Source organism: Neomonachus schauinslandi, chromosome 3 (assembly GCF_002201575.2).
Source record: "Neomonachus schauinslandi chromosome 3, ASM220157v2, whole genome shotgun sequence".
Lineage (NCBI taxonomy): Eukaryota > Metazoa > Chordata > Mammalia > Carnivora > Phocidae > Neomonachus > Neomonachus schauinslandi.
This window is the reverse complement of record NC_058405.1, coordinates 130,903,288-130,931,043: the sequence shown is the minus strand read 5'-3', so window position 1 is coordinate 130,931,043 and position 27,756 is coordinate 130,903,288. Positions and strand designations below refer to the sequence as shown.

Sequence of the window (27,756 nt, the reverse complement as noted above, 5' to 3'; positions counted from 1 at the left end):
TTCAGCCCTAGACAACCACTAATCTACTTTCTGGCTCTGTAGATTTGCCTATTCTGGACATTCCATACAAATGGAATCCCACAATATGTGGTCCTTTGTGATTGGCTTCTTTAACTTAATGTTTTCAAGGTTCATCATACTGTAGCATGAATTAGGACAGCCTAGCATGTGTCTATCCTGGAGAATGCTCCATGTGCACTTCTGGGGAATATGTATTTTGTTATTATTGGATGGAATGTTCAAAAGATGTCTGTTAGGTCTAATTGGTTTATGGTGTTATTCAAGTCTTCTATTCCTAGTTGTTCTATCCAATACTGAAAGTATGGAGTTGTGATCTCTGACTATTAATCATTGAACTATCTATTTCTACCCTTGAATCTGTCACACTTTGCTTCATGTGTTTGGGGGCTCTGTTTTTAGATGCATATATGCTTAAAATTGCTATAATCTTTCGATAGATTGACACTTTTATCATTACCAAATGATTTTTATTTCTAGTAGCAATTTTTTTAAGTTTATTTTATTGTCTTATATTAGTATAGCCACTCTTGGTTTGTTACGGTTGCTCTTTACCATGACACATCTTTTTCTATACTACTTTCAACTTGTTAAAATTTTTGAATCAAAAATGTGTCTCCTGTAGACAGCCTATAGTTGGAGCTTATTTGTTTTTTTTTTTTAATTTATCCAGTCTGACAATCTCTGCTTTTTGATTGGATTATTTAATCCATTACATATAAAACTAACCTACCTGAGTCTAAAAGAGTGGATAAAAGAAGGTTAGAGATCTCAGGACCCAAATAATGACATGGTTGTGAGTTCCTTGGATTTTCTTTAGGCCTCATATGTACTAGATTGGGTGTTGGGAAAGCTGTAACCTAGAAATACCAATGAGCACAGACCACAAAACTCAATAAAATTCTGCTCTCTCTAGATAATAGACCACAAAGAGGCAGCCTGACAGAAGAATTTCAGGCAATAACTATTCTACTCAAGCCAACACCACAGAACAAAACAAAACACACATAACCTCACTCTTACCCATGCCAGCAAAGGTTGAGTTGGGGGCCTAGACTTTCATCTTTGCCAGGTATCAGTGAGCCCCTGCTGTGTCTCTCCCCTACCCAACTCCTGTGGTGTCAGTGAAGAATATGTGGAGGCCTCAACCACCCCCAATGTAATGAGAAACCTCTCTCCCTACCTGCTTGGGTAAGATCAGAGAGTCAGGACATTCATCACCACCCCTGTAGAAGAGAAAATCAAGACATTTTCAGATGAGGGAGATGAAGAGAATTTATTGCCAGCTGACTTACCTAAAGGAAGTTCTTTGAACAGAAAGGAAACAATAAAATAAATCTTGGATATTAAGTAGGAAGAACATGGTAAGCAAAACCATGGGTAAATATAATAGACTTTCCTCCTCCTCCTGAGTTTTCTAAATTATGTTTGATGGTGGAAGCAAAAATGCAAACACTGTCTGATATGGTCCTATTGTAACACTGTTTGAGGTGAGTGTGATTTGGAAATATTAAAGACAATTAAAACATTAACAGGGGAGAGTAAGGGTATATAAAGGGAGTTAGTTTTGTTTGTTTGTTTTTTAAAGATATTATTTATTTATTTGACAGAAAGAGACAGCAAGAGAGGGAACACAAGCAGGGGGAGTGGGAGAGGGAGAAGCAGGCTTCCCGCTGAGCAGGGAGCCTGATACGGGGCTCAATCCCAGGATGCTGGGATCATGACCTGAGCTGAAGGCAGATGCTTAATGACTGAGCCACCCAGGCGCCCTGGGAGTTAGTGTGCAAACTGGTAAAATGACACTAGCTGACTATAATAAGTGATATACCTATAATGGAATTCCTAGAGCAACCACTAAAAAAGCTATACAAAGAGATACAGTCAAAAACCCTACAGATAAAATTGAATTCTAAAAAATGTTTGAGGGACGCCTGCCTGGCTCAGTCAGTTAAGCATCTGACTCTTGATCTCAGCTCAGGTCTTGATCTCAGGGTTGTGAGTTCTAGCCCAGCATTGGGCTCCATGCTAGGCGTGGAGCCTACTTAAAATAAAATAATAAGATTAAATAAAATAAATTAAAAATTTTTTAAAAGTTTGAGTAGCCCATAAGAAAGCAGGGGGAAGAAAACAGAAAAATAAAAAACAGAAAGAACAAACAGAACACAAAAAATAAAATGTTATACTTGAGCCCTAACATATCAATAATTATATTAAATTTAAATGATTTAAATATACTAAATACGACAGAGATTGGCAGAATGGGTTTTAAGATAATCCAACTACATGCTATTTATGAGAAAATCACTTTAAAAAATATAGGCAAGTTGAGGGGTGCCTGGGTGGCTCAGTCGGTTAAGCGTCTGACTCTTGGTTTTGGCTCAGGTCATGATCTCAGGGTTATGAGATGGAGCCCGGCCTTGGGCTCTGTGTTCAGCTGGGAGTCTCCTTGAGATACTTTCTTCTCTCTCTCCCTCTGCCCCTCCTCCTGCTCGCACTTTCTCTCTCTAAAGAATGGAAAAAGATTTATCATGCGAACATTAATCAAAAGAAAGCAGAAATGGCTATACTGATATGAGATAAAATAGACTTTGGAATAAAGAAAATTCCAGAGACAAAGAGGGACATTATACAGTGATAAAAGGGTCAATCTGCCAGGAAGACACAGCAATCTTAAATGTGTACTCACCAAACAACAGACCTGCAAAACATGTGAAGCAACAACTGATAGAATGGAAAGAAAAAAGAGACAAATCAAAATTATAGTAAGACCCCTGAAATATCCATCTCTCACCAATTTATAGAACAGGTAGACATAAAATTATCAAGGATATAGAAGAACTCAACACCAGCAACCAACAGGATCTAATTGACATCTATAGAACATTTCACTCAACAACCACATAATACATATTTTTTTCAAGTGCCTACAGATAGACCATACCCTGAGCCATGAAACAAACCTCAACAAATGTAAAATAATTGAAATAATAGAGTGCATTCTCTGACCACAATGGAATCAAAGTAGAAATCAAAACGAGAGATAATGGAAAGCCTCCAAATTCTTGGGAATCAGACAATAGACTTCTAAATAATCCATAGGTCAAAGATGAAGTCTCAGGGGAAAAATTTTAAAAATTGAACCGGATGAAAAGGAAAACAGAAAATGTAAAAATCTGTAGGACACAGCTCATACAGGGCTGAGAGGAAAATTTATAGCACTAAATGCATACATTACAAAAGAGGAAACATCTCAAATTAAACATCTAAGCTTCCAACTCAAGAACCTAGAAGAAGAGCAAAATACAGAAATGTATACAGAAAATGTATGAGAGGATATAATAAAGATAAACAAACAAATAACAGGAAATCAATGAAATACACCATAACCGAGGAGAGTGTATTCTAGAGAAGTGTACATGGTTCAGTATAAGAAAAACAGTCAGTGTAATCCACCATGTTAGCAGGTTAATACAGAAAACCACGTGATGATCTCTATCGATGTAGAAAAAGCATTTAAAATTTCAATATCCATCCATAATAAAAACTCAGAAAACTAGGAACGGAAAGGAACTTCTTCAACTTTAAAAAGGACATCTACAAAAAAGTCCTATGGCTAACATTATACTTAAAGGTGGAAGATTGAATATTTTCTCCCTAAAACTGGAAACAAGGCAAGGATAGATGCTTTCACTGCTATTATTCAACACAGTACTCAAAGTTCTAGCTTATACAATAAGGAAGGAAAAGAATATTGATTTAATACTTAATACACTACTGAACTGTACACTTAAAAATGGTTAAGTTGGTAAATTTTATGTTATGTGTTCTTTATTACAATCAAAAAATTTTTAATGAAAAAAATACAAATCTAAAAGGAAGAAATACACCCATTTATTTTGGATATGATATTATTGTCAACATAGAAAATTCCAAAGGATCTACAAAAATATCCTAGAACAAATAAATGAGTTTAGCAAAGTCATAAAATACCAGATACACATACAAAATTTAGTGGTATTTCTACCTACTAGCATTGAACATGTGGGCACCAAAATTCAAAATATAATGCCAAAAATTAAAATAAAATAAAACAAAACAAAACAAAATACAATGCCATTTACAATTGCTCAAAAAATTTATTTAGGTGTAAATCTAACAAAACATGTACAGGACTTACATGCTGAAAAATGCAACATGCTGATGAAAGAAATCAAAGACCTAAATAGATGGAGAGACATACCTTGCCAATGAATTGGAAAATTCAGTATAGTAAAGATGTCAATTCCCCCAAACTAATATGTAGCTATAATAAAATTCCTATCAAAATCTCAGCAAGATATTTTAATAGATATAGACAAGATAACTCTAAAATTTATATCAAAAGGCAAAAGAACTAGAATATCTAAAACAACTTTGAAAAAGAAGAATAAAGTGTGAGGAAACAGTCTACCTGATTTCAAGACATATTATATAGCTACAGCAATCAAGGTTGTGTGGTGTTGACAGAGGAACAGAACAGAGAACTCAAACATAGACCCATGCAAACATGTCCAGTTAATTGTTGGCAAAGGTGGAAAGGAAATTCAATGGAGAAAATACAAACTTTTTATCAAATGGTGTATGACTAGTTGGACATCCATAGGGAAAAAAATGAACCCATACAAAAAATAGCTCAAAATGGGTTTTGGACTTAAATGTTAAAAATAAACTATAAACTTTTAGAAAAATATGTGGGTGACCATTTTCATGTCTAAGGCTAGACAAAGAGCTTTTAGACTTGACACTAAAAGTACAATCCATAAAAAGAAAAATTGTTGAATTGGATTTCATCAAAATGAAAAACTTCAGCTCTGCAAAAGACCCTGTGAAGAGGATGAAAAGAAAATCTACAGACTGGGAGAGCATATTTGTGAATTATATATCTAACAAAGGACTAGGATCTAGAAAATAAAAAGAGCTCTCCAAATTCAATGGTTAGAAAAACTCCAATTTGAATGTGGGAAAAACACAAGAACAGACATTTCACTAAGGATATAAAGACGGCAAATTCGCACATGAAAAGATATTTAGCAACATTGGTGGTTAGGGAATGCAAATTAAAATCAAAATGAGATATCAGCACAAATCTATCAGAATGGCTAAAATAAAATAGTAATAACACCAGAGCTGGTGGGGATGTGGGAGAATGGATCACTTACACCTTGCTGGTGGGAATGCAAAATGGTGCAGGTACTCTGGAAAATAGTTTGACAATTTAAAAAAAAAATTAAGCATGCAAGTCTTATACAACCCAGAAATTCTACTGTTGTGGATTTATCCCAGAGAAATGAAAACCTATCCATAAAGGTTATAGATGCTTTATTTGTAACAAAAACTGGAAACAACCCAGATATCCTTCAATGGGTGAGTGGTTAAACCAACTGTGACACATTTATACCATGGAATACTACTTAACAATAGAGAGGAACAAATAATTTATGAAACTTTAAAGAATTATGCTGAGTGAAAAAAAAAAGCCAACCAACACGAAAAGGTTATATACTGTGTGATTCCATTTATATAATACTCTTCAAATGACAAAACTGTAGCAATAGCGAACAGATAGGAGGTAGCCAGGGATTAAGGGGGGAGTGGAGGCTGGATGCAAGCATGTGTAGATGTAAAAGGGTGACATGAACAATCGGGGTGATGAGAACATTCTGATCTTGATTATATCAATGTCAACATCCTGGTTGTGATATTGTCCTGTCGTTTTGCAAGGTATTACCAAAGGGCGTATATCTTTTTGTATTACTTCTCACAATTGCATGAGAATCCACACTTACCTCAAAATAAAAAGTTGCATGAAAAACAAACCAACAAAAAAATAGCTTCCTGGGTGAAAAAAAATTGTCATAGATTCTCTGAAAGGAAATTCCAGCCATTCTGGCAGTAAGCTACCACAGTGTATAGATGTTCTGTAAAGCAGCTTTACCCAGTGATTTGCCATTTGTCCACAGGCTGATGTCCTATGCATTAAGACAGAGGCTCCAACATTCTGAGAGTAGGACGTGGGCACGTTTCTGCCAACCTGTGATGCTCATTTTGGAGCTGACACTGATTTCACTCTAAAATGTTAATGCTACAGGGTCTACAGTGCATGAAAACCATTGAAAGGAAAACTCCATGTGAAGCAATGCACCTTGTCATAAAGACCTCCTAGGTATTTAAAATGAAAGTCCTATGGCTTTAGTAAATCTGAAACCTTGAGGTATAAATTGAGTACTTTGATTTTATGCTGCATTTATTTTTCATTAAAAGCAAGTAAGAATCCACATATCTTAATAATTTGTAAAATATATCTTACCTCTCCCCCCAATTGTCATCTTTCTGCCCTCTCCTCTCCTCAACAAACGAGCCAGGAGAATCTTAATTTAGTCAAGTAGATGTATGTCAATTTTGCTGTTAAAAAGAAAGGCACCCATTTGGTGAGCCAAGTCACCTGCACACTTTAAAAAATCCTTGCCAGGATTTTATAACCACAAGAAAACTTTCCACCAGATGATAAAAAATTTGATGTGCAGTCAAAGGAGCCAAGCCAGCTTGCTTGTTTCCTTCCTATCAGTTTTTCTGATAGGTTTGTCCTGTTGTTCCAGAAATATTCTCAAATAGTTTCTAAAATCCCAATAACTTCTTATCCCCAAGAATAAAATAAAAATGAGTTCACCATTCATCTCTGGGGTGCCTCAGGAATGAACAGAATCATAAACTACACATGTCCTTATCCACACCATCCAGCAATGATATAATTCTCCTGAAGTTTGCCCCAATAAATTCTGGAGATGGGTCAGTGCTCAGTAATTTCAGTCTGAGTAAGTCTGTTTGTACCTCGCAGCTGTGTCTTCCATGGCAGCCATTTTGTCCCCTCTGCTTAGAGCGTGTGTAGAAGGAACGCACCACAGGAAATCTAAGTAAAACTCTTTTGACAAATACTCCTAGTTCTCTGTTTTTGGACACCCAAATTTCATTTCACAATGAAAAAATTCACAGAAAACTAAGAGTGTGGCCTCATTTACACACTAGAAGTCTTTTTCTTCATTATGCATCCTATCCAGAGATACTTAATTTTTGTGAGAACCTCTGATTGTGGATACTTACATATAAGTTTTTTAGGTCTTGTTCATTCTTGGGGTTCCCTTAAACCATCATAAAAGACCAGAAATGTGGTGAACAGACATATTAGCTGTTTTGGAGACTATCCCTCCAAAGAAGGGTTGACCAAGGCAATTATTTCCCTTCCTTATAAGTATTTTAAAAGTCAAAGCAAAATAAAGGAACATTTGTTGAGGTATTGTGTCTGTTATGTGTAAGGTATTGTGCAAGGCTTCGGGCAGTGTGAGCAAGCAGCCTAAACCAAGCCCTTGCCCTCAAGTGGCTTGCAATCTAGCAAAACAAACATAAATCTATTCAGTATAAATATATTCAATGAAGATATTGAATAATAGTGCGAGATGGCAATAAAATCTGGCATAATAATAATAATAGCTTGTTCTGAATTAAAGAAATTTTACTTCACCACGTAGTCCAAGTTCAGTAGAGGGAGAGAACAAGTCAAGCTTGGGTCCCAGAAGAGAGGTCTGGCGGGAAGCAGAGAGCTGGGAGGATGAGAGCACCTCTGTGGAAGATGCTGCTTTCCGGTTTTCTAAAGAAATGGACTCGCTATCATTTAGAGCATCCTCAAGGGTCAGAATTGTTATCAACCAAGATGTCAATGTTCCAAGTACCCTATTCTTTATTTTCTGAAAGCAATTTCAGACTACTTTGTGCCTCCCCTCCCTAGCCCTGCCAACCCCCAAGCCCTGTGCCGCAGCGTGGTAGCTGCGCTGAAAAAAACAAAAACAAAAAACGCTGTAGAGCTTTCTCGCTATTCCCCACAAATTCTCACCTTAGAAATTGTACCAGAGAGTGAAACCCCCTGGGCGGCAGTCAGCAGAAGGACTAGCTGATAAAGTGTTTTTGTCCTTCTTTGGGATGACGACACACACATTTTTGAGTGTCACTTTGAGATGGAAGAGTTGAAAAGCTGGCTTAGATTCCTGGAGGAGGTAATAGTAAAGCCTCCTGATTTACAGTCCACGCCAGTGTCTTTGCAGACACCAGTCTGGCTTTTTAAAACCTCTCCCTCGCACTGATTCCTCCATCACTGCGTAAGGAGCCGGAGTGAAGGGCCTCGGTAGACAGAGCACTGGGCTGCCGTCTTACTGCCTCTGGCTTCCAACTGCCAGTGAGTCATTTCTGCCTATAAACAGGAAGGGGGCGGGGGCGCCCGGGGGTCTCAGATGGTTAAGCGTCTGCCTTCGGCTCAGGTCATTGTCCGGGGGTCCTGCAATCGAGCCCCGCATGGGGTTCCCTGCTCAGCGGGGAGTCTGCTCCTCCCTCTCTCTGCTCTTCCCCCCCACCACCACGGATGCTCTCTCTCCATCTCTCAAATAAATAGATAATATCTTTTAAAAAAACAAAATGAAAACGAAGGGAGTAGGCAGCTTTGCTGGACTTGGTACCACACCAGGTCTAGGTAGAGATTTGGTTGGATCGATGGTAATTCTACATAGATAAGAAGGCTTACGCATATTTCATATTTTATTTTCCTCTGTACCCGCAAATGTAATCTTTGCTAAGCTTGACCCTACTTCTGAATCTTAACATTTCCCCCCCCTCTTTTGAAGGTTGCTGGACATTGAAAGTGAAATGATCCGATTTGCCAGTTACTATGCTGGGATCGCTTTGGTAGTACTTATCACAGGATATATTCAAGTGAGTGGCTCCTCCGTTTTATTTATAGATCAACATCTGGGCTCAGAGACATTACAATGAACTGCAAAGTGCACTCTCTAACTTTTAAGTTGTTCGGAAGCCCTAAGGACTACAGTTTTATTTGGAGGTGGAGGAGGGATGAGAGGATGGGGAAGGATTCTTCTCAGACAGGGAGGAAAATACACGCAGTTGCCTAGAGGGATGGAGACTAAACGGAATTTCAATGCCCTGTCCTCCCCCACCCCCTCTATTTTATCTTCTAAACTCAAAAATAGGCGGTTGTGGGTGTGTTTGTAAAGGGAGTGTGGCACCCTGGAGAAAGCCATGCATGAGGGGGGTTGGAGGAAAGCAAACTTTACTTTTTTTTTCTCTTTCACTGATAAAATCTCACCAATCTGTGTTCCAACCCCAATTCTGTAAAGTTAATCTAGTCTAGATTTAAGCCATGGAAGGGCCTGGAGTTACTTAACCCTTATTAAAGAAGAAAAATATTTCATCTTTTACCTTCTTCTGTAGAAGAAATAATGAATCCCCTCAACCCGCATTCATTCAAGAATTCCAGGAAGTTCATGTTCACTGTAAAGAGAAATGAATCCATTTTCCCCATTCTGGTACTGAGAGTTTTAATGACAGCCTGACTTTGCTTGGTTGGGGACAGCTAACAGTAGATTCCCTGTTTATGTCATAATTTTTGTCTTCCGTTCTCTGAAAAATCATTGTCCAACAGTCTGAAAACTATGCATACATGCTTGTTGGCAGGCCTCTCGGGGGGGGGGGGGCGGTGGGGAGTGGCAGGGGGAATACACTCAGAAGCTCCTTGCAAAAATAGGGATATAAGAGCAAGAATTTCTTTTTGGCACTGTGAGCCTTCCTTTACGCATGCAGAAAGTGAAGCTTGGTAAGGCTAGATCTACAGGTGGCAAAACCAAATTCACACCCAAACCTTCTAGCTTCTCTGGCCACAGCTGTTCCGCTCACCCCACTTTCAGCAGCAGGTGCCTGAGCTCACACGGCCCGTCCCATGACTTGGCATTCTGTGAATCACTTTCCTCTCTTTCTCAAGGCTTATACTGAAAGTATTTTCTTCTGAAAAGAGAAGGACTGAATGAATATTTTTAACATCACAATGCCAAACATCCTTGCTCCGTTTTCAGATATGCTTTTGGGTGATTGCTGCAGCTCGTCAGATACAGAAAATGAGAAAAGTTTCCTTTAGGAAAGTAATGCGAATGGAAATAGGATGGTTCGACTGCAATTCCGTGGGAGAGCTGAATACAAGATTTTCTGAGTAAGTGCCTGGTAGGAGGTTTTAATGTATGTGTCCGCTTTTGATCATAGAACCCTTGTTTCTAAATTAAATAACAATTAGAAACACATTTTCAGTTATTTTGGATACATTTTGTCTCTTAAGTTGGGCTTTTACAGGTAACATGCTTTTTTCATAGGTAATGCTTTATCCGATATGATTATTAACAATTGAAAGCCAGGATACTACAATTTTGTTTGTAGGCCCTGGATTAAAATATTAGAAATGAAGGATTACAGAAGAGAGTTAAAAGAAGTAGGGCTATTTGGCCTCTAAAAGAGAGACTGAGGGATGTCACAGTCCATGTATCTATAGGGAAAAACAATGTACTTAGAATGAATTATCTTGCCTTGTCTGTTGAGGTCATTTCTGCACATAAAAACAAAGACCAAAAAAAAAAAAAAATCCAAAATAGTTTGAGAAACATTGAAACTAAACAATTGGATTTAAATCTGGTTTATACCTAAAGACCAGTTGGGGTAATTGATAGCCCCCCCTCCCCTCCTCCTCCAAGTATTCTGAATGAGCCCTGAGTAATTAGAAGCAATTGAATCCTATTGAATTGAATTTGGGGTCCCATGAGGTCCCATGAGAGAGTGTGTAGTATAGTGAAGACCAAAGACTGAATGTTGGGATACTTAGATTCTAGCACTCATTCTGCCCCTTACTTACTGTGATCTTGAATAGATACTTAACCTTGCTGGAATACAACTGTCAAATCTCTGGGTAATATCTTAGGTCCTTTTTTTGCTATTAAGTCCTAAGCCCTGTTTGCTCCATCTAAACAAGAGATTATGAGAATGTTCCTAGGAATATGAATTTAATGTAATTATATTCAACCTATATTCTAGAGGACTTACCGTATGCAAGCCATAAAAATAAACCACACAACTCCTGATCTCAGGGAACTTACAGCCTTGTTGGAGGGATAAAAACTGCAAGTAAATAAATAAAGCTGACACACTGATAGCTTACTATACTCTAAGCACTGTTCTATATACTTAACATATATTAACTAATCCTCATTACAACCCATTGAGGTAGGTTCTGTCTTTATCCCCATTTTACAGATGAGGAAACTAAGGTACAGAAAGTTTAAGTAATTTGCCCAGGAAGAGCTTGTGCTCAAATTCGGAGTCTGGCCCCAGAGTCTGTGATCTTAACCACTATTCTATACTACCTATAAGCAGAATGCAGTAATTATATACACGTACACACACAAACACAGATTCATTACATTGCTATGCAAACACAGGGAGGACTATATTAGTTTTTCCTCGAGGGTTTTTATGAATTAGGTAGCGTGTGGGTTGCACCTTGAGGCTGAAAGGATTTAGCAGGTATAAAGAAGGAAAGAAGGGCTCTTCAGGACAGACCAAGAATATGAGCTATAGAAAGAAAGGGACAGATAAGATGGTTTCTGAAAGTCTTTGTCAACATTGAATGGACACCAGTTGGGAAACCTGGGTTGAGGAAAACTTTACTTGGCTGTGAGGGAGGGAGAGGCTTGATGACCTCACAAGCTATAGCAAGTTTCTTCAAATGTGAAAGGCTGTTATGTTTCTCATAGGCAATGGGGTACAGAGATGGCAGTAGAAGGGAAAGGCTGGGTTTTCTCAACAAGGCATTTGAATTGACCAAATTCAGTTTTAGTGATCCAAGTCTCTCGTTTCTAGGGATATTAACAAAGTCAATGATGCCATTGCCGACCAAATGGCCATTTTCATTCAGCGCATGACCACGAGCATCTGTGGGTTCCTGCTGGGATTTTACCAGGGTTGGAAACTGACCCTGGTCATTATCTCTGTGAGCCCTCTCATTGGGATTGGAGCAGCCATCATTGGTCTGGTAAGAATGTCTTCTCACTTTTCTCCAGGACATCTGCCCTGAGAAACAGCCAGAAATGTGAAACTTGATTCCTTTTTCCTGTGTATGTTTAGTCAACATTATTTATCACTGTTTTGATTTATTTTGTTTGGTTATTCCTCAGTATCAAATAACATTCCATCAATCCAGGGACTGATGATATTTTAATAACATAAATATTATTGTATTAATAGCAATAACAACTACATTTATTGAGCATTTACTATTTTGCCAGGCACTATTAGGAACTTCATGTTTATTATCTCTAATCTTTACAACAATCTTATAAAGCATTAATGCCATTTTAAACATAAGAAACGGAGGCTCAGAGAGGTAAAGAGACTTGTCTGGGACTGCACAGCTAGTGAGTGACAAAACTGGATTCAAATACAAAGGAGCCTGATTTCAAATCCCCATCCACTCTCTCATATGCCTATTGCTTCCCATGGTCTCCCAAGCTCAGATGTTTTCTTCAAAAAGGCCCAACAGATGTACCCAGATCAGTAACAAACACATAAAGGAGATTTCTGCATTCACAGCTGTGCTCTCCGGGCAGTCTAATCAGTTTCAGGAAGAGGTCACTTGACCCGTTCCCAGCGGTATCTCCATTCCCCAGGCATGCAGGCCAAGAAAAGTGTAGGAGTAGGAATTTTGGGTCATCCCAGTTAGAAAATACTCCCAAGGATTAATAAATTCTTGTATCATACTTTTAGAGCAGAGACAGCAGATAGCGGGTCACGGGATCAGGCAAACTAATAATTTGCTGTAAATGAGAATAGAATTCAGGTGGCAAGCTGAATACACTCATATCACTGAGCAGCAGGAAACCAATCTCCATAATATTTTCTAGCAAAATATTCTCGACAATCCACTGGCTATATTACTCAAACGTTTCCCAGGTAGTACAGACTGACAAAGGCCAAGAGCTCACTCCTCTCAGTTGGTCAGCCCCTGACTCTACCATCTGGCTCAAGAAAGATATATTTAGCATGTCAAAACTTTAGCTTCCTCATCTTGAAGATAAGGATAAAGGTCACTGTGATGACTTAAGGCATAATCCATATTATGCATTTAGCCTGGCATCTGGCACAGAATTAATTGCTCAAGAGATACTAGTTTTTATTTTTTCCAATCCACCATAACGTGTGAGCTTTGTGACAGTCTTTCCTACCAAACACTCTCAAGCTTCACTCCAGGGAAGCCTCACCATCCATGGGGGATCTTCGGGGATTCTGCAAACATTTGATTCAGCTTCCCCCACCCCCATACACTTAATCTCTTTCCTCAAACCTGTGGTTAATATTCATACTCAGATGGGTCAGATGTCACATTTCAACATAGTGGAGATGTAGCCTGGGTGACTTGATTTTAACAGGCTTAGGGCATGGTTTCTCTTGCTATCTCAAGTGCCCATATTTCAAGTTCTTGTAAATGTGTCACTGATTTGTAATGTAGCTCTGCACTGGTTTCTTCTTGAATTCAAGTCTGTGCATGTTTGTATAAAATGATACAAGCAACTTCACTAAGCAGTTCAAAAGCAGGACCAAAATAAAAAAAAAATTAAAAAGTAGGAGTGGGCAAAATATATGACATGTTACATGTTATTGTGGGTTTTGTATGCCTGAGTCTGACTTTTATATTTTCCATGAGAATCACGAGCAATTGTAGGTAGTTTAGTTTGACATGCTAAATAAAATAGGTAGGTAGTTTAGTTTGACATGCTAAATATTTTCCAATTTACATCTTTAAAATCCAATTTACATCTATAAAAATATTTTCCAATTTACATCTTTTAAACTCCTGTATCAATTTAACGGGAGTATCCTGAGGTTATTTAATGTACATTAAATTACAGTAAAACTATTAATATTCACAACTACTTAATTTCCTCAATACATAATTTAGAAATAAATTAGAAGAGGATTGTGGTAAAAACTGTAATGTCATTCATAACACCTAAATTCATATTTTCATGTTGATGAAAATAGCCCTACTTTCCCTATTGTTGCCTTTTCAATTCACAACTTTTATAAAGTGTGGACTTGTGACATAAATTTGTTGTAACAATACTACATTTACTTATTTTGTATCTTAGAGTTCCATTTAAGATTTTGTTTGAGAAGAGTTAAGCTGCTAAAAGTTCGGAAAAACTTGGAAGATAAACTCCTTTAGTCTGGGTACTATATATATTTTAGATTTCTGAGTTAATCGAACTTCTACAATATTTGCTTTTGTTCATTCTGGTATCTTCATCTGTGCCAGGGATTTCTTTGGTGATTAATTGTAATTACAACTCAATCCAAGTCCAATTTTAGAAAAAGTAATTTGTTAAATATTAAGTGTAATGTCTTTTTGGTTCCTTTTGTAAAGAGCAAAGCTAGTTAGTTGAGCCCCTACAGTTGAGTCAAAATGGCGTAATATTTATCTGGAGCTTTCTCCTGTGCAATTACCTCTGTGGTATCATGAGCCTCTGTATGGTCAGGACTTCTCTCCCAATTATATACTCTGACTAACCTCCAGTCTCTGTCTCTGGTGTTTGTCCATAAATTGTGCAAACATCCTGTGGTCAACAGCAATGAAATGTGATATGGAATCATCTGCAAACTTCATTAGTATAATGAGTGTAACACTGTGGTCTCACAGAATGCCCTATTGGGGACTTACTCTGTGAGAAGGCTTTTGAGGCTGACTTCTAAAGAAGTCATTTTGGTATGCTAACAACCAGACATTCGTGGATGGGGCTTAACACGGGTCAAACTTGGACCAGATTCTTTCCTCCGTGAACACCGTTACAGCGAGAATCTAGTCTTGTACGAAACCACACCACATACTTACTCTGCTAAATGAATCACTGAATGACAGACTGACTTACCTAATTCCCTGGTTTTGTTTTCTTCTTTTGGATTTTAGAGTGTGTCCAAGTTTACTGACTATGAATTGAAGGCCTACGCCAGAGCAGGGTCAGTGGCTGATGAAGTCATTTCATCTATGCGAACGGTGGCTGCTTTTGGTGGTGAAAAAAAAGAGGTTGAAAGGTTGGTTTATTGAAACATCCACCACTTTCCTGAATTTCGTCGTTTGACCTACTACCCTGAATCTTCCCTATTTTGTACAAAGTGGCAGATTTACCTTGGTCTGTTTACTGTGAGAGAGATTTTATTCAAGAGGTAGCTGAGGGTAATTAGTTGGGCAAAGCACTACAAGGACCCCCAAGCCTTTAGCTGTGTGTTTTTGAAAATGTTGTAGTTGGAGATTTTTAGAACGCCATTTTAGGTTAGGTATTTATTTCAACTCTGGTGGTGTGTATGTATGCATATTATACCTCATGGCCTGTAACACTGTTTGCTGTGAGATACCTAAAATGCAGTTCAACACATTTTTTATTCAGTGTCTTTTATTCAGCTACTGTACTACATGCTCTTTTTAAAGTCTGATGAAATTTCCATTTACTCAAACAAAATTTAGCGTTGGTATATTACAGACCATCATTCCAGAAGATTAATTCTTAATGAAAATAAAAAACCTAAATGACCCAAACAACACAGTTGTTGAGAATTTGATTTTGTTAATTCTTCCTCTTATCTAGTATTTTTTAAGTGCCAGTGCCAGGTACTGATTTCATAAAATAGCCACCAATTTAATTCAACTCTTATTTCATGAGTTTGAGATCTAGTATGACGATGTCAGTCTCAACTGTTACCAAATAAAAAAAGAGAATAGAATTTACAATCTCTGTTCTCTTTTCCTTTTTTTTGGTTTTTGTTTGTTTTGCTTCTTTTGGTTTATAGAGTGAAGTTACCTAGTTTCTCACAAAAAATTTCAGTAGGATACTTCCTCCACCATAAAAGATACTCATTATTGTTATTAATAGCAGCTTTGTAAATGTTTTGAAAATGGAACAAACATAGGATAGACCTTCACTTTGTCCTGCAAAATATTAAAAGTTCTCCATGAATTTATTTTTTGAGACTAAGGAAGGCAGTTACAGAATGTCTGAGCTTCAAGACAATGCCAGTTATTAATGGCTAGATCATAGAGTCACTGCAGTCTAGTGCTTAGATTGAATTTCTACATAGTTATCCATGTCCCATGGCTGTGAACCTGACCGGTCATGTTACAACATAGCATTCTTGGTCACGGGGCAGATGGATGAGTGCACGGAGATGAGTTGCACTGGTTCTGAACCTGGGGGAAAACAGTTGCATCATTTTCTGATAGAAAGCATGCCATGTGACTTGGTAAAAACAATTCAAGCACAAATAGTACTGGATCCCTCATGTCCAAACATTTGTGTTGAAAATTCTTTTCTCTTGGGGTAAAGTTCCCACTTTTCTCACACTGTTCTTATCCAAGAAGTAATCAGCCATGAGGTTTGGTTAGGCATTGTTCCTTCAACACATTTCATTGCCAGGTTGAAATAAGCTAAATAACTACACGGAAGTTTGTCATTTTCTTTCCCGAAAGCTGCTGTGTGTCTGGGGTGATTTTTATGACCATTGAGTAAAAGCACCGCATTGTGGCTGATTTAAACATTCTAACTTGAGTTGCTGCTGCTGCTGATGTAGACACAAATGCTTTCTCTTCACAGGTACGAGAAAAATCTTGTGTTTGCCCAGCGTTGGGGAATTAGAAAAGGGATCGTGTTGGGATTCTTTACTGGATTCATGTGGTGTCTCATCTTCCTCTGTTATGCGCTGGCCTTCTGGTACGGCTCCAAACTTGTCCTAGAGGATGGAGAATATACGCCAGGAACCCTCGTCCAGGTACTTTGACCTTAATGACCTAGACATAACATTTCCTGCTGGAATCTCGGAAAAGCCTACAGTGAAGGCATTTTGTTTATTCCTTTATTGTCTGAGGGAGGAGAGCAGCAGTGATTTGATGGAGTCCATCTGCAGAAACAAGCAATACTTACACATTTTATAGTAAAGGAACACTGAGCATTTGAGTTGATGAGACCAGTGATTTAATGATTTCCGCTTAACTGAAAATTCTGTAGCTGTAAAACAATGATTTTCTGACTGAGTCCAAAAGGTAATATGCCATGAAAATGGGAAGTCAGGGATCTCTCAGCTAAAAATTAATAGCTCATGTATTTAAGTGTAATAATAGTATAAGATATGTGCTAATGGACGTATTTGTGAAACACGATGAGTTACTAAGATACCAAGCCAATGATATCTTCAACTGAACAGGTAATACGACCCTATTTTATTGTTCACTTGTGCCAGAGCCATGTTATCACGAATGCCTTGGTTGCTTTAATTTTCAGTATTTTTTCCGTTGTTCTTTCAAGAATTATTGAGCATCTACTATATGCCAGCACAGAGGATTCAATAGTGAGCAAAAGAAATGTGATCTTTTCCTGGTGTGATTTATAGATCAGTGGGGAAGAGAGGCAATAATTAAACAACCACATCAATGCCTAATGACAATGCTATTGAAGACAAGGATGTTAGCAGTGAATAGCAGGGTAACCGAGTGTGGCTAGGATCAGAGAAATCTCTTCCTCCTGCTCACAAACCCAACGTCTTTCCTCCTTAGCTTACAGCTCCTCGCATTACAGCTGGACTCTTGTCATTGTTCTAATTCTCAGCTGAACAGCACCTTCCCAGTAAGGCCTCCCATGCTCGCCCAATCTTTTATTCTGTTGTATGGCTTGCTGAACTTTTCCTTCAGAATCCTTGAATGGAATTGAACATTTGGGTTTGTTTACATTTGTGCCCACCCCTTCCTGCCCCCACACAGGAGGCCAGGGAGATAAAACATGAAATACATGTTTCATTTGGCCTATTAATTATTTAACTAAATATATTAATTTTTTTTAGATTTTATTTATTTATTTATTTGAGAGGAGAGATCGAGCATGCATGCACAAGGGGTGGGAGGGGCAGAGGGAGAGGGAGAGAGAGAGAGAGAGAGAATCTCAAGCAGACTCTGCACTGAGGGCAGAGCCTGATGCAGGGCTCGATCTCATAGCCCTGAGATCATGACCAGAGCTGAAATCAGGAGTCGGATGCTTAACCGACTGAGCCACCCAGGTGCCCCATAATTAAGTATATTAATTTTTTATTTTATTTTATTTTTTTTTAAACTTTTTTTTTAAGATTTTATTTATTCGCGCGCGAGAGAATGAGAGACAGAGAGCATGAGAGGGAGGAGGGGCAGAGGGAGAAGCAGATTCCGTGCTGAGCAGGGAGCCTGATGTGGGACTTGATCCTGGGACTCCAGGATCATGACCTGAGCCGAAGGCAGTCGCTTAACCAACTGAGCCACCCAGGTGCCCTAAGTATGTTAATTTTTAAAGCATGGAGATGTGAAGCAGTTTCATATATGATTCTTAAATAAAATATTTTGGCTCAAGATTCTAGGTAGGGGGAGCCTGGGTGGCTCAATCATTAAGCGTCTGCCTTCGGCTCAGGTCATGATCCCAGCATCCTGGGATTGAGCCCCGCATCGGGCTCCCTGCTCAGCGGGAAGCCTGCTTCTCCCTCTCCCACTCCCCCTGCTTGTGTTCCCTCTCTAGCTCTCTCTCTCTCTCTCTATCGAATAAATAAAATCTAAAAAAAAAAAAAAAGATTCTAGGTGAGATAGGTACCAATTAAACAATGAAAAATGCCAAAATCTTATCTACTAGAAATTTGCTAGCTGATAGCTTATAATTTGAGATCTACTGCTTTAATATAAATACATTTCTAGGGAAAGTTGAATGGAATTTTATTTATTTGTTTAAATTTATTAAACAAATACATTTATTTATTTACAAATGATTATCAGTGGTGAGGTCAAACCATAGTCAATCTGCTCTACTGACTTTATCTCATTAACAGCTTGATGATACACTAAGAACAACTTTTAAAAATTCAGTTCTTCTTTGCAAGATGAACAACTGGCATCACTTGAACTTTGTTTTAAAAAATTAAATATGAGACGACATGTTAAAGTGTCTTTTGAACCTTAAATGGATGGTATAGATGGAAAATGTTGCTGTTATTATAATTTAAGCACTTTCTTAACAACTCTAATATAGCTTTGCACATTTGAAAATCCAGTGAAAGTACTGCAGGTCAGAAACCTGACTACAAAGTCCCTCATCTTTGTTGGTCTAATGACTCTTAAGAACTTTCAACATTTACCAGTTGACTGCAGTCCTAGATGCTTGTATCTGCTCGTTCTGCAGAAAAACATGTGCTGAGAAAAGACATTCTTCCTTTCATTCCATGACTGCAAGGAGAGGACAGAGGTGTGCCCAAATAACAGTTCAGAGGGAAGAATGAATTGGTAAATTGAAAATTAAATAATACACAATTCTAGTTGGAAACACTGAATTTAAAAACGCCTTGGTTACTCTCTCTAGCAGGAATCCAATGTTATGGTTCTAAGATAAACTGAGGCATACTAAAATTTTTAGGAGATTCTTTAAACAAAAATAATTCCAATCAGGCAGCGCCAAGCCAGAAGTGATGAGAAGCCACTCTCTACCTACAGGATCCGGGGTTGGGGGTGGGGGAGGGGTGGGGAGAGGGGGGAAACTTTTATAGAGAAGAGGCAGAAGCAAAGCAAAACAATGATTTGATTGGCTCTGGCTTAAGCACTTGCCTTGCCTGGGGAAGCTTAATTGACCATTTGTGATTGGTTGCCCTTAGGTTTTTGATGTCTTAACCTTGAGGCATTTGCGCCTAGGTTTTGGTTTGCTCATGCAGGCTACTAAGGCATTAAATCAACCTCAGCCTAATGGCCTCCTAGTTTAACGAATTTGACACTCCTCAGCTTCAAGTGTCCACTCTTGTCTATACCTTCTGTAAATAATTGGGCTGAGAGAGTACTTATTACGTGCAGATGTGACAGACTATGTGTCTCTAACATTTTAATCATCGATTATTAACCTTACCTCTTACTCCAACACCTTCCTACAAGCCTCTGCTTACACCTTAAGAAAGATCCCTTTGGAAAAATGAGAGACCTCCATTAACAGTATAATAATTGATTGTTCTTTCTCTCTCTTCCTCCCTCCCTTCCTCCATCCCTCCATCTCTCTTTTTCTCTCAGTCATGTGTGCAGGCACATTTTTGGCCATACTTCTGAGTAGCAAACTATGAAGTCTGAGTACACATGAGCTGAGTTGAGTGTTATCAATCCACTAAAGTAATCAACAATTAGGTTAATCGAATATATTTTTTGATGAATAAAATCGTTATTGGCTGCATGGTAATTCAGCATACATGGTAAGTTGTTCACATAAATGACTGTGATTGGTATCACCTGTACACAGACAAAAACCAAACCCTGTGATCTATTAGGAGAGAAGATGAAAGGGAATTGAAGAGTGCAGAAGGCTGCTCTTTTGTGCTTCCCAGGTTTCAGGACTCAATAATAAAAAATAACAGCAGGAATAGAGAGTAACATTATTTAGTGTGTATAAGGTATCAAGCACTAAGCGACATATTTCATACAAATACCACATGTCATATCAAAACTTCATTCTGTATTGATGTCATTGTACTACCACTTAAAAATGAAATGGAGCCATGAGGTTGAAAAATATGTGTTGAGGGGCATGAAGGGGGATATAAACTCACATGCCTGTGCCTCCAGAGGCCTGACTCATTAACCACTGTTTTCCTGCCTCTGGATCTGGCTTCCAGGGAGCCACCTTTTCCTCAGCACAGCACACCCATAGATAGATTGTTCCCCGGTGGTCTCCCTGGCCTTTCCCACTCCCACACTTTTGTCCACGGGGCTAGAGTAAAATGTTTGGGGTGGGAAATGATGGTCTGTTGGGATGGGTGCTAGCCATTGTGATGATACTAGGTATATGCCTCTGTCCTGTCCCACCCACTCTTTCCCTAAGTACCTCGAGGGAGGCATTTGCAAAGCCAGGCTGAGCAGGGTTTGACTGCAAACCTCAGCTTAGGCCCCTAGTGATTCAACCTAGAACCTAGAGCAGGAGTCAGCAAACTATGACCCACCAGCCAAATCCGGCCTGATGCCTGTTTTTGTAAATAAAGTTTTATTGGAACACAGCCACAATTATCTGTTCACTATTGTCTATGGCTGCTTTTGCAGTACATGGCAGAGTTGTGTAATTGCTTCGGAGCCCATTTGGCCTTAAAAAGCCTAAAACACATACTATCTGGCGTGTTATAGAAAATGTTTGCTGACCCCTGATCTAGGACATGTGGAAGGCTTCCTTTGTTCAGTTGGAAAGAAATCTGATAAATGTGGTCCTAACCCAATTTAGAGATGTACTGTTTTGTCTATTCACCATACCACTTCCTAAGTGTGGAATCTTGCTTCTTTCAACATCACTATTATTTACATGGCTAACACTGGATTCATCACCTTTAAACTAATTATTTCATTTAATGCTCATAAAAGTCCCATGAGGTGTATGCTTTCAGTACCTCTGTGTTACAGATAAAGAAATTGGGGCTTGAAAGATGAAGTAATCTGCCCATAGGAGGAACTACCTTCTGTAATTCAGGGAAAGGAACAAGAAAGATGAAAAGGGAATGTTTGTCCCACACATGGAGAGGGGAATTCAGGGAGAAGGCAAGAGGGCACTGGTGCACATCATCATGATATGTGAAATGGAGGTTACTGAAGATGAAGGGAGGTAGCTGGGAGGCTCTGAGGAGTCTCATGGTCCAGACAGAAGATTGAAAGAAAGCAGGGAAACCATTACAGACTGGGTTCATTTGACTGCCTGAAGACTACATTCAGGCAGCAGCCGATCTTCAGCTCAGCAGGTAACTCCGGTCCCTGAAGGATGGTGGCCAATGAAACATCCCCCATGAGCATCATGTGACCAGCACCTGTTTGGTCAAAAGGACTCTTGTGCTCCTCCTAGAGGCATGTGACAAATTGCCTCATTACTTCTTCCTTTATAAACGGCACTGATAAACACAGAGTGCTATTTGGTAGGAACATCTGCTCATGATCAAGTCGCCTTCCCCTAACTTAATGAGATGACTGGGTTGGTGAGTTAAAGGACAGCTTCCTCATCATTGCCCAGGAACCTCACCATACCAACTGCATGCCACCAGCAGCAGATGGGTCTGCTTGTGAAACAGAATGTCAGTCAAGAGCTTGGGTTTCAAATACTGCTCTACCACTTAATACATGTTGGAATGTAGGGTAAGTTAGGGAACGTCCATACACCTTGGTTTTCTCTTTTGTTGTATGGATTAAGTGAAGTAATACAGGTAAAGCACTTAGAAATATACATTAGTAAAAGTAGTAGTAGTAGTAATAGCAGTAGTTATCCTAGGACTAGTCTACTAGTAGCAACAATATAGTAGCAAACCGATATTGCTTGTACCTATCTCTACAACAATCAAGCTGATCACTGTCTTCATTGCTTCAGTTACCCTTTAACCAGAAGACTATATAAGCCTGTTTATATTACAAACTGAATTATCATATCACTATTCTAACTCACTTTGTGTCTATATGCTGCCTTGCTTAGACCTCATACTCATTTCAAAATATGTTCTTCTTTGTAGGATAGTGTTCTACACTCTTGTAATGTAGTGTTCTACCCATAGATGTTCATTTAAATATAATGTAGTCTTTTAAACCATAACAATAGAAAAATTGGAGATACTTTGCAGAACAAAAACTATTCCAGGTGTTTCTAAAGAGCTATTTAGCTTTCAAACTCCCATGGAAGAATATTTCTGAGAAATATCTGAGCTCACATGGATAGCCCAAATGATGGCACTATTTACAAATTGACAAAAACACGCGAAAACTATGTTTATCTCTTTTCATTTCAGATTTTCCTCAGTATTCTATTAGGAGCTTTAAATCTTGGCAATGCATCATCTTGTCTGGAAGCCTTTGCAACTGGGCGTGCAGCGGCCACCGGCATTTTTCAGACAATAGACCAGGTATGTGAAAGCCAAAGTAAAGGCCATGAACAGGTTGGGGGTGGGGAGAAAAATGAAGTTCTGAGGAATTTACCCTCAATGTTAAGAAAAATGAGGGGCTATCACAATGCCCTTAATTCAGCAATACTTAATAGGGGCTGTCATCAGCCAGACCCCATAGTGAGTTGGGACCACAAGAGTGAAATAGAACAAATAAGACCCTTGCTTTCCTATCACACTGGAAAACAGGCAATAAAGAAGTAAGCACGTTTATGGATCTAGAGGGTATTATGCTGAGTGAAATAAGTCAGACAGAGAAAGACAAATACCATACGATCTCGCTTATATGGAGAATCCAAAAAGCAAAGCAAATGGACAAACAAAAAAACAGAAATAGACTCATAAATACAAGACAACAAACTGGTGGTTTCCAGAGAGGAGGGGGCTAGGGGGTTGGGGTGAAGGGGATAAACTGCCAGTTGTAAAATAAATAAGTCACTGGGATGAAAAGTACAGCATAGAGAACGTAGCCAGTGATATCGTAATAACTTTGTATGACAGAAGGTAACTACACGTATCTTGGTGAGCATTTGGTAATGTAATTGTCGAATCACTATGTTGTACACCTGAAACCAAACTTACTTCAGTGAAAAATGAAAGTTGAAAAAAGAAGTAAGTACATTCAAAGCTAGGATAATATCAGTGCAATAAAGGAAATAAAATAGCGTGGTAACGGTTGGGGTGAGGGGAGGAGTCTTCAAGTGAGGAGCACATCATCTCTGAGGAGGTAGTATTTGCGCTGAGAACCGCAGGGAGAGTCAGCCATGCAAAGTGAGGTTTAGGGGAGGAGCGGGGCATGGGAAGTGAGAGCAGGGAGGCTATTCCTGGAAGAGAGCGCTTCTGGTTGGAAAAGGGTTGGTGAATGCAAGGACCTAAAACAAGGTCAGTGTGTCTGAGCAGAGTGAGCAAGAGTACAGAGGCTGGAGAGAGAGGAAGGGGCCAGATAATGCAAGTCTTTAAGGCCAAGTTCATAGGTTTAGATTATCTTTTAACTGTGACAGAAAGCTTCTACAAGCTTGTAAAGGATTCTGGTAGCCTAGCTAGGATTTAATCTACTGAAGTGCATTGAAGGTCCAGCTAGAAAGTCAAAATCTGAGAATGGAAGGAGGAAGAGAGCAAGATGTTGTTCTTCCTCTCTGGAAGCCATGGAAAGCCAGAAGTGTTTCTTTGGTCCCCTAAATCTTCAGTATTTATGAAGCATAAAACCTGCGTGAGGAGACTGTTCATCACTTTATCTGTTCTATATCTGGGGCTTCATATATTGCAGTATAAACAGATTGTTGAAAACCACATAGACACATTGAGTTATCCAAACTCTACCTCATTCTTAGGGTTATTATATGCTTAGATAAGATGATGAGTCTAAAAGGCCTTTGAAGCTATTACAAAAAACTAAGGCCTTTAAAAATTACTTTATTATCTTTACGAGAGACCCGAGAGGAAGAAAGTAGATTACACTATTGCCCCAGATAGAGATATGATGATGAATTTATCTCACAAGTGTAGAAGGGAGAAGCTGACCCTGGAGTGTTCTGGTGGCAGGAGATGGCCCTCATTCTTGTCTGATTAACTAGAATGGTTAAATTCTAGATTAGGCTCACTACTAACAACAACAGAGGTGAAATTCAGCATAACAACTGAAAGTTGGTAGTATTTGAGGATACCACTTAAGGACATTCAGTTAGTTTTAATTATCATCTACGATAGGTATTCAGATGTAGAGTACTATTGGACCCCAGCTTGGCTGACCAGTTGTGTGGCTTTAGGAAAGATACTTAACCTCTCTTGAGAGCTCTCTACTTCCTCAGTGAACAATTGAGCATATCACCTGTCTAGTTAGGTTATAGTGACAATTACATAAATGAAAAAAGACAATTGTAAATTGTCTTCCATGGTATCCCAATAATATAATAATACATAATAATAATATATTATATACTAACATAATTATAGATCAATACTACATATTATATTACAATATTGTTATATATTGTTACTATATTGTCATACAATAATATATGTCATAGCAATATATCAACAAATAGTAATAATAATTAAATTAATTCTATTTAATTAATGTGAAGTTATATATCAATTATATACTGACATTTATTTCATATTCATTATAATTAATTATGTATTAATTCTTTGTGTATGTTTGGTTATCTATTAATATATTATGTGTGTAATATGATATGCTAATAGTATTCATATCTAGTAATATATCTCATATTAATATCTCAGTATATGTTAGTATTATTACTGTTATTAATAAATATTTAATGTGGAAGCAACTTTGGTGCAGTGTTTTACCTGGTTGTTGTTCTGTTTTACGAGTAAATTCAAACCAGGATGGACAATAGATGCATATGTATTTGTTGTAGCTATATTCCTTTTATATTCTACTCCAGAAACCCAACATTGACTGCATGTCAGAGGAGGGTTACAAGTTGGATCGAATTAAGGGTGAAATTGAATTCCATAATGTGACCTTCCACTATCCTTCCAGACCAGAGGTGAAGGTAAGTGTTCATCTTTTCTCTGGGAATGACGGCATTTTTCTTCTTTGATGATTCATATCCAGGGCCACAAGTTACTTGTTTTTCTGAACCACGACAGTTTGCAGGAAGAAGGAACAGAAGTACGTTTCTCTACAAGTGCCCTTAGGCATCATGTCATTTCTTAGGCAACAAGTCACATTCCTTTGTGGTAACACCATTGTGCAAATCCCTGAGGAGGACACAGTCTGGCAACCCATTCAGTTTAGGTCAAGTTAAGTGCGATCCTCTGTTGAAATGAGTGGCAGGGCCTGTCATTGTAAGCATAAGCTGAATAAACTGCAAGGCAGTCAGAACAATCCAGAAGTACAGATGCAGAAGGCGAAACACTGAGTGGGTAGGGTACTTCTGGCAAAGAAAAGCTGCTGCATTTGTAGTTTTCCCGCTTCCTATCTGTAAGTTCACAAGGGTCACTAGATTAGTCTTTGGAGGAAAGGTAATCTTGTGGCCTTGTGCTCACGTGTCTTGGGCTAGGTGATTGCCCGGGGCACAGGAGGAAGAACATTCAGTTTTCCTGTACTTACAGAGCAAGCATTTTTAAAGGCAATTTAATCTATAGGAAAATTAGGATCTGCTCTCCTTGAGTAGGTTGACTTCGAAATGAGATTTATTCCTAATTTTTTAACAGAATACCTCTAGCCGGGGCGCCTGGGTGGCTCAGTTGTTAAGTGTCTGCCTTTGGCTCAGGTCATGATCCCAGGGTCCTGGGATCGGGCCCCACATCGGGCTCCCTGCTCAGCGGGAAGCCTGCTTCTCCCTCTCCCACTCCCCCTGCTTGTGTTCCCTCTCTCACTGTGTCTCTCTCTGTCAAATAAATAAGTAAAATCTTAAAAAAAAAAAAAAGAATACCTCTAGCCACCCTTAATATTTCTGTTATGGAAACTAAATCCCTTGCAACTTAATTCTGATACTACATACCTAAAACATAGGTAAACAAATACATACACACACACATTAGATATATAAATATATATATATATATATATAAAACACAGGTACCTATATATTCTGATTAAATTGCTGAAGTATATTTTCTATTACTGTTACATATCACATATGTATGGAAACCTTAAATGTCGCAACATATGTCAAAGTACCTTGTGAAAGATAAACCACAAGGTAGTACTCAGTAAAGATTTTTTAATGGATGGCTAAAAACTTGCTTTAGAAAATCTGTTCAGAACCAGCTCATAATAGCTGTTTCGTGAATACCAGTTGAATTAAAATACATTTATTTCATTTCTGTTTTATCCTCTATTCCCAACACCAGTGGTTTGTTTTAATAAAATCTTCTTACTTACACCTATATGTACTCAGCCCTGCTGGGTGCCGCACCATCCTGGGCTATAATGAGAAAAAGCATACACTGTGCTCGCCCACCCTGGGGGAGATTACAGTAAGTGAAAGTATATTTGCAAGCCTAACTCTCTAGTGTGAAATGCAAGATGTGAGATTTTGTCACACAGAGGACCCCTAACCACCTTTACATAATAAGTATAAAAATCACCACTGAACTGGTGAAAATATCCAACAGATGCTTCTGAATTAGATTACTCTTCTTCCCTTTCTAGACCTACCAGCATTCAGTCTCTACCTTTAACAGTGCTTTAAACTTAATAAACACATCACAAACATTTGTTAAGGAAAGTTTTTCAGATAATATGTTCACGCACAATACAAGTGTATGACAGCTTAAAATTTGTAAGTTAATTTATTGTTAATCCATGGTCAGTAAATTAGTATTGTATTTCTAACTTAATGGCTTTCTTTCCTTAACAGTCTCCTTGAGGCATCCTAGTATATCAGAAGTGTTTTATTTTTTTTAAAGATTTTATTTATTTATTTGTCAGAGAGAGAGAGAGCGAACACAAGCAGGGGGTGCAGCAGGCAGAGGGAGAAGCGGGCTCCCTGATAAGGGGCTGGGTTCCAGGACCTCGGGATCATGACCTGAGCCGAAGGCAGACAATCAACTGAGCTACCCAGGCGTCTCTATCAGAAGTGTTTTAAATGTGGATTCTGGAGCATAATTTTACAAGTTGGCGTGGTTTATTTACTTCAACAGTGTTACCACACATCATTTTCTTTCTTGGGTGCCACTATCAATTTATTAATGAGTAATGTGCTAAATGCTAAAACCTCATCATAGGCACTGTTTGCTGATTTTCTGGTTATTGACGGATATTGATAGTTATTGCTTTGAGGGCATAAGTAAACACGTACAGAGTATCCTCACAAAGCATCCTAAATTACAAGTCTAATTGCTGACAATCTGAACATTGTTCTT

At 38.5% G+C, this 27,756-nt stretch overlaps 1 protein-coding gene across 2 annotated transcripts in view; it reads left to right on the top strand.

Annotated features, from left to right (window-relative positions):
• Positions 1 to 27,756, top strand: part of ABCB11 (ATP binding cassette subfamily B member 11) — an 86,842-nt gene that overhangs the window by 19,414 nt on the left and 39,672 nt on the right. For both annotated transcript variants that reach the window (XM_021702735.2, XM_044913323.1), the window contains 7 exons: positions 8,724 to 8,811; positions 9,966 to 10,099; positions 11,794 to 11,965; positions 14,894 to 15,018; positions 16,572 to 16,746; positions 22,762 to 22,875; positions 25,326 to 25,436. In XM_021702735.2, the coding sequence (XP_021558410.2) occupies positions 8,724 to 8,811; positions 9,966 to 10,099; positions 11,794 to 11,965; positions 14,894 to 15,018; positions 16,572 to 16,746; positions 22,762 to 22,875; positions 25,326 to 25,436 (919 nt within the window). The remainder of the gene's footprint in view (positions 1 to 8,723; positions 8,812 to 9,965; positions 10,100 to 11,793; positions 11,966 to 14,893; positions 15,019 to 16,571; positions 16,747 to 22,761; positions 22,876 to 25,325; positions 25,437 to 27,756) is intronic.